This window comes from Bison bison, unplaced genomic scaffold, assembly GCF_000754665.1.
Source record: "Bison bison bison isolate TAMUID 2011002044 unplaced genomic scaffold, Bison_UMD1.0 scf7180017864180, whole genome shotgun sequence".
NCBI lineage: Eukaryota > Metazoa > Chordata > Mammalia > Artiodactyla > Bovidae > Bison > Bison bison.
The window spans coordinates 2,900,665-2,926,020 of NW_011494752.1; the positions used below are offsets into that span (position 1 = coordinate 2,900,665).

Genomic DNA, 25,356 nt, shown 5'->3' on the forward strand with positions numbered 1-25,356 from the left:
GTGAAGTTGCTCAGTCATGTCCGACTCTTAGCTACCCCATGGATTGAAGCCTAACAGGCTCAATCAAGAGGTACTGGAGTGGGGTGCCATTGCCTTCTCCGAATTAATAACTGACATTGATACATTATTATTAACTGACATTGATACATTATTATTAGCTGAAGTCCGTGCTTTATTCAGATTGTTTAGTTTCCATCTAAGGTTCTTCTGTTTAAGGATCACATCCAGGATAGCAAGTTACATTTAGTCATCATGTCTCCTTAGGCCCTCTTGATTGTGACAGGTTCCTAGACTTTTCTTATCTTCGATTTCCTAAACCTCAGTTTCCTCCTTACGTCTCCCTTAGTCAAGCAGTTGGCTGGGCCAGAGATTCCCAGAGAACTGCCAGATTTTAGGGTGAAGGGCTGGGTGAGGTGTGTTCAACTGACAGAGACTCAGTGTCGCTTTGGAATATAGTTGTGGAAAGGAGAAGAACTCTGGGAAATCCGGGGGTTTCCGAGGGGAAAAAAAAGCCAGGAAAGAGAAAACCTATGGATGAACGTATGCCACACCCGTGTTGTGCCTACTAACTAGCGGGCAATGAAAGGGTGTCAGAATTTGATTTAAATGCTAGGTCCATAGTGATGTCACTGGAAGAAACTTAATTGCGGTAGGCCTTTTGAGAGCCTTTCCCCCTAAGCTTCCTGAGTCTCCGAGATCCTCAGCTCCTACTCGGCTTTCCCTCAAGGAGAGAAACAATGCGGGCTGACTAGCTTCTCGTAGCTTCCGAGCTAGCTGAGTCCAAGGAACTGCAATTCCCAGAAGACATAGTGGTGTGACCGGTGTCTCGCTGCCTTCCTATTGGTTCATGTTTGTTACTGTCAGCCAATAGAAAGCTAGCTCTTTTATAAGTGCCAAAATGGCGACACCTAGGATCTAGAACTAGATTGTCCGGTAGGCTTAAATTTGGGGAGGTGATGGATGGAAAGGAAATAGGGAATTATAGTTTCAGGGTTGGGGAGGGTGGAGGAAGTGGGGGGAGAAATTTGGATTTGGGGTAGTAGTGGCTGAGGGACGCAGCCAGAGCTAAGGGCATATTTAGGCAACCGGAACTGGCTTAACCCCTTACTGCCCATTTATTCTTTGTATTAAGCACCTTTGACACTCTCTTCTTACTGCGCTTGTTTAAAGAAGAATGGTTCAGGTGGGAATAACCTAATAGGATCCCTGTTTGCCCCTTTCCCCTTTTTTTCCTTTCTAGTTATACTTCCCTTGAATCTTCCTATATCGACTCCATTCCATCTAAGTCTGCGCTCCATCCCCCATCGCCCCGCCCAATTCTTTTCCTCAGAATCCCTTTCCCTTTCTCTAGCTTGATTTCTCCAACCTCAAGGCTGACTGCTACCGGCCCGGTCTCCTCAGAGTGAAATCATGAAGGTGGTGAACCTGAAGCAAGCCATTTTGCAAGCTTGGAAGGAGCGATGGAGTGACTACCAGTGGGCAGTCAACATGAAGAAATTCTTTCCCAAAGGAGCCACCTGGGACATTCTCAACCTAGCAGGTCTTAAGTGAAGTAGGAAGGAAGGATGGGAGGGCTAAATCCAGAAATGTTGTAACACTGAGGCTTCCTTTGTTATTCTCCTTGCAGAAGCACTACTGGAGCAGGCCATGATTGGACCTTCCCCCAATCCTCTCATCCTGTCTTACCTGAAGTATGCCATTAGTTCCCAGGTAAACTCTTCTATCTATTCCAGACAAGGTTTGAAGGTGAAAGGCTTGGAATACAGTTGTCAGCTCAAATTTTTAGGTGAATTTGTTTGAACACATCATTTCCCTGAGCCTCAGTTTTCTTGTGAAAATAATAATACTCCAGTGGTTATGATGAATATTACATTAATTTGCTCTATCAATAAATACTCACATATGCCCTGGGGATTTAGCTATGAACAAGGTCTAATTCCAGCGCACAGGTATTTTGTGAGTAATATAGGTATGTGAATAAGCAGTCAATCATAAGATGGGATTATGATATAGGACAGAGTACTATGGGAGTACATGGGAGGGATACCTAATCCCAGGTTGAGCAACCAGGGAAGAAGTGATGTTTAAACCAAGACTTGAGTGTTAAATGGGAATTAGCCAAGGAGATTGATGAGAGTGTACAAAGCAGAGAGAAAAGAATATGCAATGGTTGGGAGACAAACATCACATGATATTTAGGAATTGAAAATAACGTGATATGGCTAGAATAGGGTAGGGCTTCCCTGGTGGCTCAGTGGTGAATAATCTGCCTGCCAAAGCAAGAGACACTGGTTTGATCCCTGGGTCAGGAAGATCCTCTGGAGAAGGAAATGGCAACCCAGTCCAACATTGTTGCCTGGGAAATCCCATGGACAGAGGAGCCTGGGGGCTACCGTCTATGGGGTCCCAAAAGAGTTGGAACACCACTTAGCAACTAAACAATAACAATGGCTAAAGTAGCAGTTTTGGCCTTAGAACATTTTATACTCTTAAAAATTGAGACTCCTGCAGAGCTTTTGTTTATATGTATTATATCTATTTGTATTTACCACTTTAGAAATTAAAAAATTAAAAAAATACTTATGTATTTAAAAGTAACAAGTAAACCCATTGTATGTTAATATACATAAAGTTTTAATGAAAAAGTAACCATATTTTCCAAAACAAAAATGAGGAAAGTGGCATTGTTTTACATGTTTGCAGATCTCTTTAATTCTAGCTTAATAGATTACAGCTGAATTCTCATAGCTGCTTCTGCATTCAGTTGTTACAGTAGGCTGTTTCAGCTGAAGAAAATCTGGCCTTGCACATCAGATATTTAGCTTGAAAAAGGAAGAATATTTTAATAAGCCTTTCAGATAAATGTGGATATTCTGAAAGGTTTATTAAAATATTCTTCCCTTTTAATTAACCTTGAGTTTTAGTAACGGTGTATACCTGTGTCACTAACATCCAAAATAAGATAGACCATTTCCATTCTCCCAGAAAGTTTCCTTGTGCCCTTTCTAGTCCATCTTCCTATAACCACTAAATGTTTTCTATTCAGTTCAGTTTAGTTCAGTCACTCAGTCGTGTCCGACTCTTTCTGACCCCATGGACTGCAGCACGCCAGGCCTCCCTGTCCAGCATCAACTCCCCAAGTTTACTCAAACTCATGTCCATTGAGTTGGTGATGCCATCCAACCATCTCATCCTGTGTTGTCCCCTTCTTCTCTCACCTTCAATCTTTCCCAGCATCAGGGTCTTTTCAGATGAGTCAGTTCTTCGCATCAAGTGGCCAAAGTATTGGAGCTTCAGCTTCAGCACCTTTCTCTATACCCACAGATTAATATTGCCTGTATTTGGATTTCATAGAAATGAACTCATATTTAGTATTAACTCTTAATGCTCTGTCTTCTTTTAACATAAATGTTGTTGAGCTTTATGTTATTGTGTATGTCAGTAGTTCATCCTTTTTTAAATTTGCTGAGTAGTATTCCTCAGTTGGCACGTAGTTCTTATGCTTCCTCTTTCCTCTTGACATCAAGTCTCATTTCCATGTTAGCACATATTCATCTACTTTGTTTTTTTTTGGCTGCGCTGGGTCTTCATTGTGGCACGCTGACTTTCTCTAGTTTTGGCTCTCAGGCTTCTCTAATTGCAGAGCACAGGCTCTCGAGCACCGTGACTCAGCAGTTGCAGGCTCTCTAGTTGTGGTTCACAGGCTTAGTTGCCCCTTGGCATATGGGATCTTAGTTCCCCAGCCGGGGATCAAACCTGTGTCTCCTTCATTGGAAGGCAGACTCTTGACCACTGGACCACCACGGAAGTCCCTACCTTTTTTTTTTTTTTCCTACCTTGTTCTTTTTAACTGCTGTGAACTGTTCCATATATACTTAATTTCAGTTTAGTTCAGTCACTCAGTCATGTCCAACTCTTTGCAGCCCCATGAATCGCAGCACGCCAGGCCTCCCTGTCCATCACCAACTCCTGGAGTTCACTCAAACTCATGTCCATTGAGTCAGTGATGCCATCCAGCCATCTCATCCTCTGTCGTCCCCTTCTCCTCCTGCCCCCAATCCCTCCCAGCATCAGAGTCTTTTCCAGTGAGTCAACTCTTCACATGAGGTGGCCAAAGTATTGGAGTTTCAGCTTTAGCATAAGTCCTTCCAATGAACACCCAGGACTGATCTCCTTTAGGGTGGACTGGTTGGATCTCCTTGCAGTCCAAGGGACTCTCAAGAGTCTTCTCCAACACCACAGTTCAAACATCAATTCTTCCACGCTCAGCTTTCTTCACAGTCCAACTCTCACATCCATACATGACCACTGGAAAAACCATAGCCTTGACTAGACGGACCTTTGTTGGCAAAGTAATGTCTCTTCTTTTGAATACGCTGTCTAGGTTGGTCATAACTTTCCTTCCAAGGAGTAAGCATCTTTTAATTTCATGGCTGCAGTCACCATCTGCAGTGATTTTGGAGCCCCAAAAAATAAAGTCTGACACTGTTTCCACTGTTTCCCCATCTATTTCCCATGAAGTGATGGGACCAGATGCCATGATCTTTGTTTTCTGAAATGTTGAGCTTCAAGCCAACTTTTTCACTCTCCTCTTTCACTTTCATCAAGAGGCTTTTTAGTTGCTCTTCACTTTCTGCCATAAGGGTGGTGTCATCTGTATATCTGAGGTCATTGATAATTCTCCTGGCAATCTTGATTCCAGCTTGTGCTTCTTCCAGCCCAACATTTCTCATGATGTACTCTGCATATAAGTTAAATAAACAGGGTGACAATATACAGCCTTGATGTACTCCTTTTCCTATTTGGAACCACTCTGTTGTTCCATGTCCACTTCTAACTGTTGCTTCCTGACCTGCATATAGGTTTCCCAAGAGGCAGGTCAGGTGGTGGTGGTTTTAAATTTTTTACCATTGTAATCAGTGTTTCATTGAATGTTCTTATACTTAACCTCTCTGCATATCTGGCACTGTTTCCCTAGAATAGATAAACAGAAATGGAGTTGCTGGTTTGAAGAGTCACATGTGTTAAATTATAATAGATCCTGCAAATTGCCCTCAAAAGATGATTCTCTCAGTTTACACCTGCTCCCTAGTGCTTGAGAGTATTTCTGCACACCTTTTCCAGTGTTGAATCTTTTAACATTTTTTTTCCAGAGAGACAAAAAATTACAACATATTATAAGATGTATTTCCACAATTGTGATGATGAGTGTATTTTTTCAAATGCTTATTGGCTCTTTGTATATATTCTGTGAATTACTTATGAATTTCGTTTGCCCAGTTTTTTATCATTAGTTTGTTTTCTTTATCTTTTAAGTAACAATTTTGTGTGTGTATGTAAGTGGTAAGTCGCTTTAGTCATATTTGACTCTTTACAACCCCATGAACTGTAGCCCACCAGGCTCCTCGGTCCATGGGATTTCACAGGCAAGAATACTAGAGTGGGTTGCCATTTCCTTCTCCAGGGAACCTTCCTGACCCAGGGTTCAAACCTGCATCTCCTGCTTGGCAGGCAAATTCTTTACCACTGAGAAACCTGGGAAGCCCATAAATCACATACCATACATTTTATGCATTTAAAGTGTACAGTTCACTGATTTTTAGTGTATTTAGAATTGTGCAACCATTACTACAATCAACTCAGACCATTTTATCACCCGAAGAAGAATTCTTACTTACTGATTTTTGTGTCTTTTAATGTGTTGTATTTTGTAATTATTGTCTGTTATTTATATTTAAAATTTTCTTTCTATTGGTTTTTAAACTTGTTTTCCTTTCTTAGCATGCAGAATTTTATTTATATTTTTTGCAGGAGTGCAGTGCCACGTGGCTTGCAGGATCTTAGTTCCCCAAACAGGAGTTAAACCCAGGCCCTTGGCAGTGAAAGTGGAGAGTCCTAACCACTGGACCACCGGGGAGTTCCCTAGAATTTTTAAAATGTATTTGTTTTCAGATTTAATTGCCTTTTTTCCTCTATATGACTTTTGTCTTTCATAAGGGCTTCCCTACTCCCAAGGATCAAAATATAATCTTTAATTTCTGCCACGACTTCACTTTAACCCATTTAGAATTTATTCTGATATGAGAAAGAGATCCAAATTTATTTATTTTTCTGAATAGATAGATAATTAGCTTAACTGCCTTAATTGAATAACCCATTCTTTTTTATATCTTAAATTCTCTGATAGACGAGAGTCTATCTCTTGACATTCTAGTATATTTCATTAACATATTTGTCTTTTCTTGGACTGTTGCTTTACTATTTTAATTACTATACCTTTGAAGCATTTTTGATGCTTGTTAAGCAAGTGTTCCCTTAGTTGTTTTATTTTTCAAAAATTTCTTGGCTGTTTTCAGGCATTTTTCTTTTCCAGTCAGATTTTAGAATCAAGTTAAATTCTTAAAAAAGCCTATTGCATTTTGATTGGAGTTTCCTCGACTTTGTGAATTTGGGGAATTCGTAGGTTAATTTTGGAAAGATCACTCCAGTTGTAGTTTGAAGAATGAGTTGGAGGGAGGTAAGACAGAAGGCAGCGAGACAGTTTAGTGTGGCTTTTTTTTTTTTTCCTGTAAAGGACCAGATAGTAAATACTTTCAGCTTAGCTGGCCGTATGGTCTCTGTTACCACTGTTCTATCCTTATTGCTCAGAAGCACATACTGGTGACATATAAATAAATGGATGAGGCTGTGCCCTGACATAACTTTATTTACCAAAAAAAGGTGATGAACCGGATTTAGCTTGCAAGCTGTCATTTTCTAGCCCCTGATTTCTGCTGTTGCAGTGATTTAGGTAAAAGATGATACTGGCTTAAACTTGAGAAGTGGCAGCAGAAAAAAAAAAAACAGATGAATTCAGGAACAATTTAGGAAATGGTACTAAGAGGATTTTATGATTAATTGGATGAAGGGTGTGCAGGAGAGGAAGAAGTGAAGGTTAGTGTCTCAGTTTCTGATTCGGATATGAGATGGCTGATGGGATCTCAGAAGACAGTGGGAGAAGAGCAGGACCGTTGTCAGGGTTTGGTTGTAGGTGAGGGTGGAGATGCCTTATTTGATTCTGGCCTCATTTCATGGAAGGTGCCTGTGTGGGTTGTCCAAGAGTAGACACTCATTGAACATCAATGTTGGAGACGCAAAAGGAGAGGTGGCTGCTGGAGTGGCAGTTTAGGAGTTGTCAGCCACAGGTGACAATGGAAGCTATGGGCATGGATGAGATTTACCCAGAAAGAACATGCAGAGGGAACAAAGAAGTGACCCAAGCCATATTTCTAAGGAACTAGTCACATTTCAGGAACATACATAGGAAAATAATTCCTCATAGGAATCTGCAAAGAAGGGACCAGTGAGGAAAGAAGGAAAGCAAGAAGGTGTGATATTAAGAAAAGCCCAGGAGGACTTCCCAGGTGGTCCAGTGGTTAAGATTCTGAGCTTCCATTCCAGGGGGCGCAGGTTCGATCCCTAGTCGGGGAACTGAGATCCCACATGCTGTGCAGCGTGGCCAAGGAAAAAGAGAAAAAGAAAAGCCCAGGGAGGGGAGGGCGGAAGGATGAGGAGGTGTTTCCTGGTGTGAGATGCTGCTGAGAGGTCAGTGAGATCAGAACTGAGAAGTATCTATGGGGTTTGACAACAAGTTTGTTGATGAGCTTAATGAGAGATTCACGCAGTGGTGGTGAGGACAGAAGTGATTGGAGTGGGTCACATTGAGAACGGAAGCTGGGGAGGTGAAGGGTAGAGAACCCTTATAACTGAAGAGAGCGTGGTGGTTAATTGGAAGTATATGGTCTGCAGGAGGTTCTTGTAAAAATAGAAGAATCTTGAGATATGTAAACTGATGGGAAAGGCAAGAGAGGGTGGAGGCTGAAGTGCCAGTGAGCGAGAAATAAATATATTTGAAAGACCTCCCTGACTTACAAAGTGCAGTGCAAAATTAGTAATTTTTCTCCCCTCAGAGTCAAGAGGCTCTTTGGTCCAGTGCTATCTATGCATGTAGAGGGCACTTAGGAGCAGTTGAGGGCGTTGAATATGAAGAAGAGAGAGGGGATTAGAGAGCAGCTGCAGGGTCCCTCTGGGCTGGCCAGGTGTGCTCTGGGCCTTGTAGATGGGCTCCAGCCTCGGGGGCTGGTGGTAGGTTAGAGCTTCTGTGTTGATAGATATATTAGGACTGGGATAGGTTATAAGTCCTGCTGTGAAAAACAGTTCACCATGTGGAAAGTATTTTTAGGTCTCTGAAGTAGCAGGGCTGTCTTGATACTGTTAGCAGAAATTGACCAAACAGAATTCTCAATTTGGAGACCATAAATTCATAGTAACTGATGGCATCCCTTAAACGTACAGATTTGGGAGTTGCCTCTTGTAGTTTGGGGTCAGTTTCCAGTGGGAATGTCCAGCTCCCCCTTCAGGTCGGTATCCAGCAAGGTTCAGCTCACTGCCAAGCTCTTGCTATGGGGACATCAGTTATAAATAAACACACGCTCGCCTGGAACGTTACAGTCATCCTGCCCAGGCAGGCTCCCAACTCTCTGGCCACCGTCAGACACCAACTGTGGCTTCACGGTATGACCCGCTGAGAGTGGCACTAAACACCGATTTGTGTGCTTAAGTCTTCTGTGTGTTTTGCTCCTCTTTATCCAAGAACACTGGTTAAAAAATGTCTGAACGGGGAGCAGCCTGTTCACGTGATGGAGAAATTATACATGCAAGGCATTGCCAAGCATGTAAAATTCACCATACTGAGTCACTGAGGGTGACTTAGCTTTCTTTTAAATCTTTGGAAATTTCTCTTCTTCTATGAGGCAGGTGATTAGCCTGACAGTTTCTATCATTGTATTCTGCTTTTTATTTTGATATATTTTGCCACTGATTTTGAGTGTAGAGTTGGAACTATTTTCTGTAGTCTTATTCATATTTGATCAGCATGCTATAATTATTTTTTAAAAAATACGACAACTTAAAAGCTATCGGTAAAGTTTGGTTTCATTCAGGCCAGATTATTTCTTTTGAACTATGTCTCCGATCTTATAATGGTGATAAATAGGTTTTACTAATAGAAAATTGTGTTAAGGTGAAAGTTTTTTTAGAATGCTAGTTACTAGAATTCATCAATCGAAAGCAATAAAAACTTCCTGAGGACCTACTATGTGATAGTCCTTGGGCTGAGTTCCGGCGAAACATAAATTTAACACTGTTTCTATTCTCAGGGAGCTCACTGTTCAGGTGGCATTTTGCAAAACAAGCCTTGCAGTTATGTTAAATGAGATTCCTTGGTCAAATAAGTTGGAAAAGTATTGCTTGCCTCACCTCCAGTGATCTTAGAGATTTTCATTGTGTACAAGTTACACTAATGGGTAAGAGGAGTCCTAAAGAAAGCTCTTTACTGAAAGAACCCTTTACTTTATTTAAAGATAGCTCTTTGTGTGTTTATTTCAGAGTTTCTCAAACTCATATTACACACAAGCTCTGTGTATGTGTGTACATGTATAAAATTTCTTAACATCTTGAGGACCCTTTGGAGCAACATCTCCCAGTAGAACTTTCTACAATGATAAAAATATTCTACCGAGTGCAGCCAAATAAATAAATAAAAATACTAAAAAAAATGTTCTATATCTGCACTGTTCAGTACAGTAGCCACTAGCCCCTTGTGGCTGATGAGCACCTGAAATGAGGCTAGTATGACTAAGGAATTGCATCTGTAATGTTATTTAACTAATTTAAACAGCCATGTGTGGCTGGCTGGTAGCTCCCCTATTGGACAGTGCAGCTTTGGAAGCTACTTTGGGAAATATTGCTCTGAGAGTGTATTTTTACGTATTCATTCTGCAGACATTGTAGAATGAAGACATGTAGACTGTCTTCAAGGAGCTTCTAGTTTGGCGGGGCAGCAGGTGTCCACGGTGTCATGACGGGTCTAAGGGGATTGCTTAGAGCACTGGAGGGAGGGTTTCAGCTTTGGGTGATGTCCCAGAGGCATCCTAGAGAATGAGTGTGTATAATGAAGTTCACTACGAGTTTCAAAGTGTAAATGCTACCTGTTCATTGAGGGAACAGTTTGTATGTCTCCAGTTCTTGTCCAAATAAAATCACTCTTGGTAGGAGTTATAGCAGTATCATGACCTCACGTGTTTCCATTCTTCTGCCCACCAGCAATCAGACCTTGAACTGTGTGGTGAACAGTGAGTGGCAGGCGGGCATGAAACACGGCCCCTTTGAATCCCCCAAACGATCCCCCCATTTATGCTGGTGCTGTCAGTCACAGTGAGTTTGACAGAAGCAGGGATGGGCAGTGCCTGGTGTTACTGCCTGTCTTTGGGGCTTGTGGAAGGCCTCTTGAAGGGGTTGAGATTTTCAGATAGCTGCAGCAACTTTAAGTGTCAATGTTTTTTCCTCTCGATTGCACACACCAGTTGTTTGAACTTTATCTTTCTTCTTTCCCTCCAGATGGTGTCCTACTCCTCCGTTCTCACAGCTATCAGCAAGGTACGACCACAGCCACTCACAGCCTGGGTGGGGGGCAGGGGTCAGAGATACGGTGGTGGCATACGGGGCCCCACCTCCTTGGCTGCTCTGATCACGTGACCTCTGGGCCTGGACCGTGAGCACACGTACCTCTGGCTGGCATAGCCGCCTCCCATTAGAGAGTGGGGGATCATGGCAAGTGGGGGCTGGCAACTAGGAGCCAATTTCCAACACTGAAAGGATGTCGAGTGTAAATCTTGGGGTTGGAGGAAAGATGAGCAGGGCTCCTGAAGGTGCCAGCTGCCTCATGTGGGAGACAGGGAGGTGGGGTGACCGGGACACTCTATCACATTGCCTCTGTTCTCTCCACAGTTCGATGACTTTTCCCGGGACCTGTGTGTCCAGGCTTTGTTGGATATCATGGACATGTTTTGTGACCGACTGAGGTAACAGCAGGAGTGAGGGGCTTGCAACCTTCCAGCATTATCTGAGTGTAAAGGAGAAGCTCCTGGCATGCAGGCTCAAACCATCTCTGTGGGTTCCCACACTTGTCCCCCGCTTGCTCTTCTGCACCCACCCATCCCCATCTTTTTCTACTTACTCTCAGGGCTAATGCCTCTGCTCTATTTGGAGTAGCTCATTTGAAATCTTATCCAGTGGCAGGGCAGTCTTCCCCAGGACTTTGCTAGCTTCCCAAGTCTCTTCCCTAGTAAGGGAGGGCCAGGCACTCTGGGGAACATGGGTGTGGGTCGGATTTCAGCCTTTGGAGCGGAGACAGATTTTGCATCCTTTCCTGGTAGCTGTCACGGCAAAGCGGAGGAGTGCATCGGGCTGTGTCGGGCCCTGCTCAGCGCCCTCCACTGGCTGCTGCGCTGTACTGCAGCCTCTGCAGAGCGGCTCCGGGAGGGGCTGGAGGCTGGCACCCCAGCGGCTGGAGAGAAGCAGCTTGCTATGTGCCTGCAACGCTTGGAGAAGACTCTCAGCAGCACCAAGAACCGGGCCCTGCTCCATATCGCCAAACTGGAGGAGGCCTGTATGTCCCTGGTTCCTTGAGCCCCACCCACCATCACTCCCATAGCCGGGTCTTTAATTGAGAGGGGAGAGGCAGGATGCCATCCCACTTTTTTCCAGGAGGATCTGAAATCATCCCACTTCCTTTTTTTTCTCCCCATAAGCATTGCATACATCCCAGGGACTTGGGCAGGGTGGCACCCGAGCCAATCAACCAACAGGTATTTACTGAGCATTATTGTATGCCCAGCACTGTGCCAGGTGCTGGGGGTGGGGGGTGGGGGGCTACCAAAGGAGCATGTGGCAGGGTCCCTGCCCTCAACGAGCCTACCTGCTAGTGGGGAGCAAGGTTAGTGTCTAGTATACATGGGAAAAAATGAGCAGACAAGACAAGCACACCATCCATCCTTGTGTTTGTCTCCATGTGTTTGTACTCATCCTCTGAAAGCAAATGACGTTTGTGTTTGAGTGTTGCCGAAAAGATCCCTTTAAATGCAGTACCGGTCTGCTGTCGGGCCTGTTGTGCCATTTGCCTCTCAACTCAAGTGCAGATATTAAACCCTGGAACCCTCCAGAGCCTGGGGATCAGATAGATCACCTGGTGGGAGGGAAGACGGGTATTGCTGGACATGGGGCCCAGAGACCACAGTCTTGCTGATGAGGCTTGGGATCACGGAAGGAACTCTTGTTCTTTGTAATGAGAGTGCTGGAATGGGTTACACCCAGATAGATCTTTAGGACCTGGTTGTAGAACTAGTTCTAGGATTCGTGTATTTATCACTTCTGAAAATACGGTTTATTGCCTGTAAGAAGTCCAGAAAGATGATCACTATGAAAAAATGGGCTCTGTGGACGGTTTCTTATCTATCTTGAGCACTTGATGAATGTTTACTGGCTGAAAAATGAATGAATTTTTGACTTAATTTTATTGGCTCTCAGGTCTTATCTTTTTCTTCTTTTTTTCCCCCGCTATGCTACATGGAGGTTAATGGGCTAGTTGGTGCCATTATTCATCATTTGACCTTCTGGAAGTGTTAACTAGGATAAATGACTTACAATTAAGTGCTAAACCATACAGTGTAGACCATGAGTTCAGGCATTTAGGAGTAGATCAGTGGGTTGGACCAGTTGGGTAAGTTGTTAAAGGAGCTGGGGCGAACAGTGACTTAAAGGATAGTGAGAGTGTGAGAGGCAGAGGTGAGTGGAGGGGCTTTTCGGAGGGGCCCAGCGAGAGCAAAGGCCCAGATAGGGAGCGGCTGAACACAGAGGCTGTTTAGGACTCCAGCTTGACTGGGGTGGAGAGCAGTAGCCACTTGCAAGGCTGGCCCGCTCTTGAAATGACTCAGGGTCACCTTCTTGTTCCGGCCACTGGACTCCAAGCCCACTGGGCCTCTCTCCGTCACTGCCTGTGTTCTGTCGTGCCTAGTCTCTGAAGTCAGCTGCGGGTGACCCCTAGAAGTCGGGCCTCTGGGAATCGTTTCTAGTGGTTTCATCATTAGTGCTCACCCCCCTTCTGGAAACAGTGCATGCTGCCCTCAGGTCCCCAGCCTCCATGCCATCCTTAGGGGAAGCCTCCCCATGTGGTTCTGTGGGCCCTGGGGTTTGGGGCCAGTCTCTCCCTCTCCTCAGCTTCCCATCCTCCTCCGCATTTCCTTCTTTCTGCCAGCCTCCTGGACGGCCATCGAGCATTGTCTTTTGAAGCTTGGAGAGATCCTGGCCAATCTCAGCAACCACCAGCTCCGGAGCCAGGCTGAGCAGTGTGGCACGCTCATTAGGAGGTACCCGTGCTTGAGGTGACCCTGGGGAAGGGAGGGAGGGAAGGCCTTTGGGGTGGGAGGGCAGACGTGGCCCCTGGCCCCCACCCCTCTGCCCTCACCGCCTTGCCCCCTGCACTCTGTCCCCTCAGCATCCCCACCATGCTGTCCGTGCACTCTGAGCAGCTGCACAAGACTGGCTTCCCCACAGTCCACGCGGTGGTCCTGCTCGAGGGCACCATGAACTTGACCGGCGAGACGCAGCCCCTGGTGGAGCAGCTGATGATGGTGAAACGCATGCAGGTGGGAGGCCGGGGTGGGTTCTCTGTCCCCACAGCGAGCTGGCCATGGCGGGCAGGAGGGAGGAGTCTTCTGGTCTTCCCTGGGAGATACAGGGTTTCTCCTGCTTTGTGGCAGATCATGGATCCCCATCGTGGTGGTTCTGTCCGGTGGAATGGCTCTACCATTTCACCTGCTGTCCCTGGCTCTCGCTCAGGAGTCAGGGAGGTGTCTATGCTGCCTGGCTCTGACCTGCCGGATCCCCAAGGGTCAGGAGACTGGAGTGGGATGGGCACCCTCTTCTTCCTCACCCTTGGGTCTTCCCACAGCATATCCCCACCCCGTTGTTCGTTCTGGAGATCTGGAAAGCCTGCTTTGTGGGGCTCATCGAGTCTCCTGAGGGCACAGGGGAGCTCAAGTGGACAGCTTTCACCTTCCTCAAGGTACCTGGGCTATGGGAGCCACAGAGAGCCAGTGTTGGGATGGTTCTCAGGAGGGTCGGCAACCCCCTGGACCTTTGCCCCAGGTTTCTCCCCTCCAGCTTCATCCCTAGTTTGCCAGGTCCCCATTATCCAAAAGCCCCAAGGCTCTTCTGCCCGCTTCGCAGGCCTCTTCTGTGTCTTGGCACACAGGTGCCATGAGAGCAGTCCTCAGCCAGGTTGGCGTGGGGCAGCTCTGGGAGCCCACTCTCACAAAGGGCACTTCCTCATTGAGCCGTGGAAGCGAGGCTCCCAGGCTCTGAGGCTGAGCGCTGGCATGTCTGATCTGGCTCTTAGAATGCTGTCACTCCCAGGGCAGGAGCGGCCTTGTCTCCACCCAGAGCAGGGGGACTGAGGGAGTGTGCCTTCCGTTCTGGGTGAGAGAGAGAGGAGATTCAGCTTCCTGTTTTTCTCCCGCCTCACCCTCCAGATTCCACAGGTTTTGGTGAAGTTGAAGAAATACTCCCATGGGGACAAGGTGAGTTAAAGAAATGAGATGGTGGAACTTCCCTGGTTGTCCAGCAGGTGAGATTCCACACTTCCAATGCAGGGGGCCCGGGTTCAGTCCCCAGTCAGGGAACTAGATCCCATTGCTGTAACTAAGAGTTTGCATGCACCACTAAAGATCCCATGTGCTGCATGTAAGACCTGGCTCAATCAAATAAAAAAGAAGAGATGGGGAGTGGGCATGGGAACAGGTGAATCCTTGGTTCTGCTCTGAGAAAAGGGCCAGGGAAGGGTCGCAGGGCCCGAGCTGGGCAGCAGTGCGTTCTTGTGAGGAGGCGGGCTGGAGGCGGGGCCTTCCCTGAGCTTCTGTGCATCCACGCACAGAAGGCAGCCAGGCCGCGCTGGAGGCGAGGGTGCCCGAGATGCCCAGGGCTGGAGTCCCAGGGCCAGGGTGCAGGACACTGACGCCCCATACTATTCCCGTGCGGTCGCTGGAAGCCGTGGTGGCCACAGCCGACTTGTTGGCTACTGTACCCAGCAGTGTGTCCTTGTGAGCCTACAGTGCAGGCCGTGGGCGGAACGGAGGGCCTGGAAGCCAGGTGGCAATCTCTGGCTTTACTTGACTCTGGCAGGACTTCACTGAGGATGTCAATACAGCTTTCGAGTTCCTGCTGAAGCTCACACCGTTGCTGGACAAAGCCGACCAGCGCTGCAAGTACGAGGCCCCCGCTCGCCTGGCTCTACTGGAAGGAGTTCTGGCTCTCCCCCTGCCCTTTGTGCCCGTCAGTGCCAGGGGACTGTCTGCTTGTTCGCTCCCCTTGGCAGGGGCAGGAGGCAGCCACTCCATGGTTGCTGAGTGCCCGAGCCCCTCTGCCTTCCCTCAGGCGCTCACAGTGTTCTTCCTCCTAAACAAAGGAGGATGTCTGGCAGGGCCTCATTTCCCAGCCCCGCTGCCCAGTAATCCCTGCAGCATGCCCCAGGGATGTTGTATCCCATCCCCCATCGTTTTTTTCCCTCACAGCTGTGACTGTACAAATTTCCTACTGCAAGAATGTAGCAAGCAGGGCCTTCTGTCTGAGGCCAGTATGAACAACCTCATGGCCAAGCGGTAAGTGGGAACTCCCTGGGCTGGCCCAAGGGCCCCTTGACCACCCGCCTCGTGTCCAGCCTGGGCCGCTGGGTGCCTTTTCTCTCCGGTCTAGAGTTTGAGTGTGGGTGACAGGAACCATGCCAAGGGTTGCCAGGGACAAGAGACACTGATTTCTGCAGACCAGGGTTTTGCACTGTTAGGGTTTTAACTCTCATCCTCCTTTGCTTCTGGACTGGACTAGGGTATGTGTCAGGAATTCATCTCTGTTCCTCTTACCTTCTCTGGACCAACTGGTCCTGGCTACAGCAAAGCAGATCGGGAGCACGCCCCTCAGCTGAAGTCAGATGAAAATGCCAACATCCAGCCCAACCCCGGGCTGATCCTCCGCGCGGAGCCCACAGTCACCAACATCCTGAAAGTGAGCTCGCCCATCCCTGGCCACCAGGGTCAGCCCTTCCCTCTTTCCAGGTTCCCTCTACTGCCAGATGAGTAAGCAGGCCCCAGACCTCTCTCTCTTCTATTTTCTTTGGAAGCTGAGAAAGGGGGAAGGTGAGGGAAGTGTCCTGGAAACGAGTGTGTGTTGAGCATCGCCAGTCAGCCTGGCGCTGTGGTGGCTGCTTTGCTTGCTTATGTGTAAACAGTGCTGAGTCTCCCAGCAGAGAGACCCCAGTCTGGCTCACACTGACCCCACTGCCCTCACCCCAGTCTAGTTGAGAAGGGTGGATCTGAGAGCAGAGGATTCAAGGAACAGATTTCCAGCTTGGAGTCGGTTGTAGGGTAAATTGCAGGTCGTGGTCTCCCATAGAATGGAGACAGGCAGAGAAAGAAACTGCGGCTAGGCTGCATCTGGGAAGTTCAGTGTTCTCCAGGACCAGTGTCCTGTCTCGTCCCCAGACGATGGATGCAGACCACTCCAAGTCCCCGGAGGGGCTGCTGGGTGTCCTGGGCCACATGCTTTCTGGGAAGAGCCTGGACTTGCTGCTGGCTGCTGCCGCTGCCACTGGAAAGCTGAAGTCTTTCGCCCGGAAATTCATCAAGTAAGGAAGGTCGAGCCCCTGACCAGGGTCTGGGAGGCATGTCCGAAGGAGGAGAGGGCAGAAGAAGGGCAAGGTCTCCCCAGAGATGCCAGGGCAGAGCATCCTAGCCGGAGACTGGGGAAGGGATGGTTTTCTGAAGTGAAGAGTGTTTTGCTTTTCAGCCAAGGCTGGTGCAGAGGAGGTATTTCGTGAGGCGTCGAGGTGTTGAGCAGTGATGGGGAGAGATTCCTTTCATACCCACTTAATAATAAGGAGCTCTCACATTCTGCTGACCTTTTGGATTGACCTGGAATTTGATGTATAGAACATGGCTCCATTCAGCAAGCAGTGCTCTAGGGCTTGGAATCTTTTAAAAATAGAGTTCTTGTCTCTGTAGCAGTGGTGTTCCTTTTAAGTTGAACCCACAATTCAGACTCCAGTGATCGCCTCTGAGTGGGCAGAGCCCCCGACCCTAGCCTCTCCTCAGCCCTCACCCTGGTTGATGCCACCTGTCTCCATTCCTTCCACAGTTTGAACGAATTCACAACACACCGCAGCGAAGAGAGCAGTAAGTCAGCTCTGCACACTGCACACCTGGGGGCGCTTAAGAAGGGATGCAGGGGGAGAGAACAGGGGAGGAAGAGGATGCCTTTGCTCATCCTGGGGAGGCTGTGTGCTCCCCTGGGGATGACTGGAGCTTTTGGGGAGCCTCAAAAGAGGGTCATGCTGGGAAAAGCATTTTTCCCAGACCACCGTCTATCTCTCTCCATCAGCATAATGATTTGGTCAGGTGTCGTGGGGGAAGGAGGGTTTAGGAGTCTTTGGTTCCAAGGAAGGGATGATGTTCCAATTGAAACTCAAGAAAAGGATTCTGAGCCTCAGAGCTTTGAAGGAGCCACTCGTTCCCTGACCTTCCTTGAAGTAGTTCCTGAGCCCCTGGCAACCCAGCCAAGGCCTTCGGGCCCGTGCCTGAGGCCGCAGGGTCAGCCTTCTCATCCTTCACAGCCAAGGCGGCCTCGGTTCGAGCCTTGCTCTTTGACATCTCCTTCCTCATGCTGTGCCACGTGGCCCAAACCTATGGCTCAGAGGTGAGTGAGGGGGAGTGGTCAGGATTGGGGCACCAAGTGGATACAAAGGAAACATAAACAACCAATAACTTTTCACACCTCACCCCTGCCCCCTGTCTGTGTCCCAGGCCAGTTAGTTCTGGTGGCAGAAAATCAGGTGCCAGCACCCCGAGTCAGTAGATGCTCCCTTGTCGTGTCCTGAGTGCCACACACACCACCAGGTGGCAGCAGAGCCCCTGTCTTTCTCCCTTAGACCAGTTAGTCTCCAGTTCTTCAGGCTAGGAAGGGGAGACCAGTGGGCAGGACACAAGGTCCAGGCTGCTGCGCCCCCACCCCTTTCTCAGGTGATCCTGTCCGAGTCGAATACAGGAGGGGAGGTGTTCTTCTTTGAGACCTGGATGCAGACATGCATGCCCGAGGAGGGCAAAATCCTGAACCCCGATCACCCTTGCTTCCGGCCCGACTCCACCAAAGTGGAGTCCCTGGTGGCTCTGCTCAACAACTCCTCAGAGATAAAGCTCGTGTCAGTGGCTGGGCACCTGCTCCCTGGGTGGTGGTGGGGGCAGGCTTGGACCCCTCCCTCAGCCCAGCCCACGCCCGCCCCCTGCCCTGTGGTGATGTTTTCTCCTGCCCCCACCCCCGTGTAGGCAGATGAAGTGGCACGAAGCCTGTCTCAACATTTCAGCGGCCATCCTGGAAATCCTCAACGCCTGGGAGAATGGGGTGCTGGCCTTTGAGTCCATCCAGGTAGCCCCCCTTTTCAGCAGCCTTCCCTCTTCCCTAAGGCACAGCCAGTCTTTAATAGTTTACATTTCATAAAAACAAAACTACCCTTCCTCCAGGAGCCTGTGTGTGTGGGCATTGGCCTCCCCTGTAGTCATAGTCGTAGCTACCCCCTCTCACCAGGTGACTTTAGGGAAATCAAAGTTGTGGTGAAAAGAGGCGTGGACGTGGCCCCAGACCCCACTGCTCTGCTGAGTTGCTCACGGAGGCCGGGGATGGCCTCAAGTGATGGCCAGGGACGGGGCGAGAGGCCCCAGTCACTCTTTTTCCCTCGCCCAGAAAATCACAGATAATATCAAGGGGAAGGTATGCAGTCTGGCCGTGTGTGCTGTGGCTTGGCTCGTGGCCCACGTGCGGATGCTGGGACTGGACGAGCGTGAGAAGTCGCTGCAGATGATCCGCCAGCTGGCAGGGCCGCTGTACAGCGAGAACACCCTGCAGTTCTACAATGAGAGGTCAGTGGCCCATGCCGTCCCTTCTTGAACTCTGCAGGTCTGTTGTGAGAAGTCAGCCCCTCCAGTAACCACTCTTCCTCCTCTTTTCTCTCCCTCTTTTGAAAAATCATTTCTTTATTGATTTAGGCTACACTAAATAAATTGGGTCTTCGTTGCGGCGCACGGGCTTTCTCTAGTGGCGGCGAGCAGGCACACTCTCTAGTTACGGTGTGAGGGCTTCTCACCGCGGTGGCGTCTCCTGTGGCACGCACGGGCTTAGCCGCTCACGACATGTGGAATCCCGTACACTAGGGATCAAACCCGTGTCCCCTGTGCTGGCAGGTGCATTCTTAACCACTGCACCACCAGGGAAGTTCCCCCTCTGCTCATACCTCCCCAAACATGCCGCTTGCCTGCTCACTCACGTTCTCAATCACATCTTCACTCACTGACTCAGCAGTGCTTGTGTGTGTCTTCGTGCCGGGCGTGTTTATAATCCAGCATCTGCTGTGTGTGTGCCGAACTCCAAACCCCAAACGGCCAGGATTCCTGCCCTCAGAGAGCTTGAGTGCTGGGGGACTCGCTGGTGGGAACAGGGCTTGTCTTAGCTCTGTCCCTCTCTAGGAGCTGTAGAGCCCCTCTATAGTGTACAGGCTGTGGGCCTGTCCACCGCCTCCCTACCCTGCCCCCACCCCCATCTTCTGTGACTTTTTCTTCCCTGGACTTTTCAGAGACTTGAAAAACCTCCCTAGCAACTTCAGCTATGTTGAGTTCAGGGGGTGTGTGTTTGTGTACTCATCCAGTAAGCTTTTTTAAAACATTGTGGTAAAAAAAATACATAATCTAAAATTTACCACCTTAGCCATTTTTAAGATAACAGCTCATTTTTATTTTTTTGTGACTCTGCTGAGCCTTTTTTGCTGCACATGGGCTTTCTCTAGTTGTGGTGAGCTGGGACTACTCTTCATTGCAGTGCATGGGCTTCTCATCGTGGTGGCCACTCGTTGCAGAGTGCGGGCTATGAAGGGCGCTTGGGCTCAGCAGTTGTGACTCTCAGGCCCTAGAGTCTGTAGGCTTCAGTAGCTGTGGCGCACAGGCTTTCTTACGCTGAGACATGTGGAATCTTCCAGCCCAAGGATCGAACCCATGTCCCCTGTACTGGTGGGTGGATTCTCCACTGTACCACCAGGTCCAGGGTACGGTTCAGTGGTGTGTTACGTATATTCACGTTGTTGAGAAGCATGTCTAGAAGCTTTCATCTTGTAACTCTGAGCCTGGACCAACACCACCCCTTCCTGTCCCTCCCCAGCCCCTGGACCCATTATACACCACCCCTTCCTGTTCTTCCCCAAGCACCTGGCAACCACCATCCTAGCTTCTGTTTCTGTGCATTTGACTACTTTAGATCCCCCGTATAAGTGGAATCATATCCTGTTTACCTTTTGGTGGTGGGCATATCTCACTTTGTGTAATGTTCCTCAAAGTTCAGCCACATCATGGCACGTGTCAGGACTTTCTTGCTTTTTTAAGGCTGGATGACATTCCATTGTACGTATATGTTGTATTTTGCTCATCTGTGGCTCAGCTGATGGACACGTGGGTTTCTTCCACTTCTTGGCTGTTGTGACTAGTGCTGTTACGAATGTGGGCTTGCACCAAACCTTAAGTTATGAGTGATGACCCACAAGGTAGCCGTCAGAATGTCTTTTAAGGGAAAAAATGGAAACACAGCTGACATGAGATCTGGAGGGTCTTTTCCCCTGCCTCCTTCTCTGTTCCTGCCCTCCTTCCTCATCCTCCTCCCACAAATCAGGGACTGTTTTCTTTGATATAATTAATTCTGAGCACCCTCACTGCTGTCTGGGAAATCTGTGGCTCCATCCTGCAGGTGGGAAAAGTGGCTACGAAAGTCATGGTGACTTTCCCAGAGCCACGCAGTGTTCCCTGAACGGTTAGCTCTCAGGCCCAGGCCTGCATTCACCATCAGGGACTCCTGTCATGAGGAAATTCCTGGATGTACTTATATTTGCCCAGCTACCAAGGGCCGGGAAGAGTTTTGTGGGGCAGCCCTTGGGCCCCTGTCCTGGAAGTAACAGTTTACTTTGGGAGGAAGCCAAGGCCGGGTGGGGAATCCCCCTCAGCCGAGGGAAGTGATTGTATTTATCAATATTGACGCCAGAGGATTGGCAGGCCCGGGCCTGGAAGGTGGGGGAAATTGGAGGGAGAGACTGAGAGAGAAAAAGTATGAATGTGTTGCTGAAATGACCTGAGAGGGAAGTGCCCCACCGACCCCCCATAGGCTCGGTGCTGGCACAGGGCTGGCGGGGTCACGTCTGCTCGGGGTTTGCAACTTCCTCTTGTCCCCTCCCTCCCTCAGCACAGAATGGGGCTGACTCCGCGGTTCGTGGTTCCGTAACCCTAATCCTGGGAGGAGTGGGGCCTGGATGTTTCCGCCCCGACTCTCACCCTGGCCGCTGAACCTGCACCGCCGGCCCTCTCCCCCTCCGCCGCAGGGTGGTGATCATGAGCTCCATCCTGGAGCACATGTGTGCGGACGTGCTGCAGCAGACCGCCACGCAGATTAAGTTCCCGTCCACGGGCATGGACACCATGCCCTACTGGAACCTGCTGCCCCCCAAGCGGCCCATCAAGGAGGTGCTCACGGACATATTTGCTAAGGTGCTGGAGAAGGGATGGGTGGACAGCCGCTCCATCCACATCTTTGACACCCTGCTGCACATGGGTGGCGTCTACTGGTTCTGCAACAACCTGATTAAGGTACGGGAGTGCTGGGGGAGGGCCGTGGGAGCAGGCACCCTCAGACTGCCAGAGACAGGCCTGATGGGACTGAGCTAGGTCTGCTTGTCTGGCTCCCCACCCCCCAGCCTGGCGAATCCCGGCTCGAGAAGGTTCCTTGGGCTCCAGAGGCCAGTCCTCGCCTGGGGCGCTCCTGGGCTCTGAGGGAGCTGTGGGATGTCATTGCCCCGTGTTGCGGGTCCTCAGCTCCTGGGTCCCCCTCCCTGCCCCCCAGGAGCTGTTGAAGGAGACACGGAAGGAGTACACACTGCGGGCAGTGGAGCTGCTGTACTCCATCTTCTGTCTGGACATGCAGCAGGTGACCCTGGTCCTGCTGGGCCACATCCTGCCAGGCCTGCTCACTGACTCTTCCAAGTGGCACAGCCTCATGGACCCCCCTGGCACCGCTCTCGCCAAGTAGGGTTCCGTGCGGAGCCTCCAGTCCCCCAGCCTGGTGTTGGGCGCCCCGCCTGGGCCCCACCCTGGAAGCTGGACTGTGGGGAAGCCCTGTCGGGTGGGGCCTGGTCAGCGGGCACAGAAGCCCCCTTTGATTTTCCCCCCATCTCCTGGACCCCTTTGCCAGGCTGGCCGTCTGGTGTGCCCTGAGTTCGTACTCCTCCCACAAGGGGCAGGCATCCTCCCGCCAAAAGAAGAGACATCGGGAAGACATTGAGGTATGAGGGCACCCCTTCCCATTCCCTTGCCCACATACGTATGCTGAGCCTTTCTTTTAAGAGGCACCTTCCTGGGCACAGGCAGCCAGGCATGGCCCCTGCCCCTGGGCCACTGTGTTGGGTGACTGTGTGGGAGGGTCTCTCCCTAGGGTGGTGGGAGGGTGGCAAGAGGGAAGGTCCCCCCCCGGAGATACTGCCTGCAGCCTGTGGGGACTTGACTCCTAGCTGAGTTCCAGCCACCTTCCTCATCCTGGGAGATGTCGGAGTGCAGAGGTGGTGACGTGACTCCTCTGCCCCCAGGATTACATCAGCCTCTTCCCCTTGGACGACATGCAGCCCTCGAAGCTGATGCGCCTGCTGAGCTCCAATGAGGAAGATGCAAATATCCTTTCGAGTCCCAGTGAGTGTGTGGACAGGGCCAGGTGGCCGCTTCCTTTCCGGGAGCTCATGCCTGCAGAGAGGCTCTCTGCTCTGCCCCAGCATCCCTCTGGCTGGCCCAAGGGGGCGTGGTGGGCGTTTGCCCCACTCTGCCCCCTCCGGCTGCTCAGTTTCGCACCCTGGAGACGCTGGAGGCTGCTGTGATCTCTCCCTCAGGGTTGGCACTCTCCTACCCAGATCCCAGCCCAGCCCAGGGTGCACAGCTGACCCCTCCCCACCTCTCGCCCCAGTGAGTTCACTGCCTCAGGCACAGACTGTGCCCTTGACTCAGCCCTGACCTTCCTTCCCCTGAAATGGGCCCTGAGGCCTGGAGCAGCCTGGGCTGGGGCTGGACTGCTCCCCACTCTTCCTGTCAGGAGAACAGCCCTCCCCCACCTGCTTCCCTAGATGTCGTCATGCCTCCCTGCCAAGGGGTCTTCTGTGGCATTTAGTTTTTCCTGTTTCCAGAGGTTTCTCCTGAGGCTGGGGGTTCTCTGGGGCCTTAAGGGATTAGGGGACCAGTGTGCTTAAGGAGAGGAAAGGTGAAGGGTCTGCCATGCACAGACCCCTTGGCTAGTTACTGGGCTAGTGACTCTTGGCTAGTTAATTAGCAAATCTTAGCCTCTGCTTCTTTGTCTGTAAAACGGAGATGTGAGGATTTATCGGTTTCACCTGTGTACAGCCTGCAGATTGGTGCCTGGTGGTGCTGACCTAACGTTAGTTCTTCTTTCTTATCTGCTTGTGCCGGTGTCTGTATTTGGGGCCCATGTAACTGGACCCCAGGACCTTCTCTGGGTGGGCCCTCCACTCCTGAGGGGTGAGAGCTTCCCCTGGGACAGTGGTTTTGATTACAAGAGGCCATTTCCTCTATGCTCCCTCATTTGTCCCCACAGCCGACCGGTCCATGAGCAGCTCCCTGTCGGCCTCCCAGCTCCACACAGTCAACATGAGAGATCCACTGAACCGAGTTCTGGGTGAGGCCTCCCACCCCAGTTCCCGAACCTCGTGTCCTCTGCCTCATTCCCTTCCTCGCCTCTGGCCCATCTTCCCTGAGTGCCAGCTCTCCTGTGCCCCAGCCCCATCGAGTCCTCTGGCTCGCCCTCAGCTTTCTTAAGTACTTTTTGATGTACCCGTTTTGGGGACACCCTTGGCACTTCTTTCTTCTTCCAGAATCTGGCCGCTTCCCAAGCCCTTCTCATGGGAGTCTTCTCCTTCCCCCCTCTTTTCCACATAGCCAACCTGTTCCTGCTCATTTCCTCCATCCTGGGCTCTCGGACCGCCGGCCCCCACACACAGTTCGTGCAGTGGTTCATGGAAGAGTGTGTGGACTGCCTGGAGCAGGGCAGCCGAGGCAGCATCCTGCAGTTCATGCCCTTCACCACCGTGAGTGCCCCCCGCCCCCGGCCCAGCCGGCCCCTGTCCAGCTCAGAGCGGGTCAGCAAGTCTCAGGAGAGCTCAGGGTCCAGTGGCCAGTGGGAAGGGGCTTGTTCCCCCAGGCGTCGCGCCCATCACCGCCCGGCTCAGCAGCTGTCTGTCTGACAGGTATCGGAACTGGTGAAGGTGTCGGCCATGTCCAGCCCCAAGGTAGTTCTGGCCATCACGGACCTCAGCCTGCCCTTGGGCCGCCAGGTGGCCGCCAAAGCCATCGCCGCCCTCTGAGGGGCTTGGCGTGGCCACGGGGGCTGGCAGGAGGGTTCCAGCCCTGTGCGCCTCGGAAGGGAACGTGCAGAACGATGAGCCATCGTTGCTCACATGCACATGACGTAACCTCCCCTGGTCAGTTTCCAGATCTTTCCCCTGCTCCTGACTTCTGACCTCTAAGACGGCTCCCAGTTTCTTTCATAATTTCCTGTCCCCACTGCCAGTACCTTCTGTGCATGAGCAGCCTGCTTCCTTCACTCAGAGCAGGCTCGCTTCAACACCCCCCACCTCACCCCCACCCGCCTGCTTGTCGCCTTCCAAGAGTGGATTTGCCTCCGAGGAGCTTTATGGGTGTGGGGGTGTGTGTGTGTGTGTATATATATGTATATATATTTTATTACATGAGGTGTGTTTGCCTCTTCTCAGTTGTAAATAAAGGCTTCATGGATCCCTTTATAGCCATCGGTGCCCGTGTCTGGCATGGGTGGAGAGCACTGTCTTCTCCTTGGCCCCGTGCAGTCTGGTGGTAGAGGAGGCAGGCGAGGAGTTCATGGGAGGGCTGGGCTCAGCTTCCCGTGTTTGTCCACTCGGTAGGGGCAGGGCAGGGCACAGGAGCAGCTTCCCTTCCTCATACCTGCCAGCTGCCTCCCCCTGCTTGCAAAGTCTGATTGACTCTGCAAAGGGAGAGGTTTTGGCTGAGGCCCCTCTGGTGCCGGGGTAGGGTGTCTTGTTCGTTCTGATGTTTCCCAGCCCTTCCAAGCCCCACCCAGAGTCTCACTGGCCCGGAGTTTCCTCTCCGGAGGAGGACTGACTTGGGGGATGAGGGGTGAGGGGGGCTGAGGGACCACAGGGGATGAGGGCAGGAGCTCTGTTTAACCCTTCCTTGCCTGTGTCACACATCTCCAAGCCCTGGCTTCTTCAGGACCAACCACGGGGGGAGGGCACCCTGAGCTGCACAGCTGGGGATTCTAGCCCTCTCAGCCCGACTCTGCTTCTGAGGACCCAGTGGGGAA

The 25,356-nt window shown here is 50.4% G+C and overlaps 1 protein-coding gene across 3 annotated transcripts; it reads left to right on the top strand.

Moving 5' to 3' along the window:
- Positions 1-879: 879 nt before the first annotated feature.
- On the top strand, positions 880-24,805 carry MED24 (mediator complex subunit 24). Of its 3 annotated transcripts, none has more exons than XM_010842621.1 (27): positions 880-933; positions 1,352-1,540; positions 1,628-1,710; positions 10,438-10,476; positions 10,828-10,901; positions 11,256-11,488; positions 11,631-11,687; positions 13,133-13,244; positions 13,373-13,523; positions 13,829-13,942; positions 14,409-14,456; positions 15,058-15,140; positions 15,447-15,533; positions 15,822-15,933; positions 16,410-16,552; positions 17,062-17,099; positions 17,537-17,619; positions 17,943-18,121; positions 18,246-18,345; positions 18,661-18,836; positions 21,329-21,593; positions 21,847-22,028; positions 22,195-22,285; positions 22,586-22,685; positions 23,596-23,676; positions 23,937-24,085; positions 24,245-24,805. In XM_010842621.1, the coding sequence occupies exons 2-27, from the start codon at positions 1,411-1,413 to the stop codon at positions 24,359-24,361; spliced, it is 3,027 nt and encodes a 1,008-aa protein (XP_010840923.1). In that variant the 5' UTR covers positions 880-933; positions 1,352-1,410; the 3' UTR covers positions 24,362-24,805. The 3 variants fall into 3 exon arrangements, with proteins under 3 accessions (XP_010840923.1, XP_010840925.1, XP_010840924.1); XM_010842622.1 differs by lacking the exon at positions 880-933 and adding an exon at positions 940-1,183; XM_010842623.1 differs by lacking the exon at positions 11,631-11,687.
- The last annotated feature ends 551 nt before the right edge of the window (positions 24,806-25,356 follow it).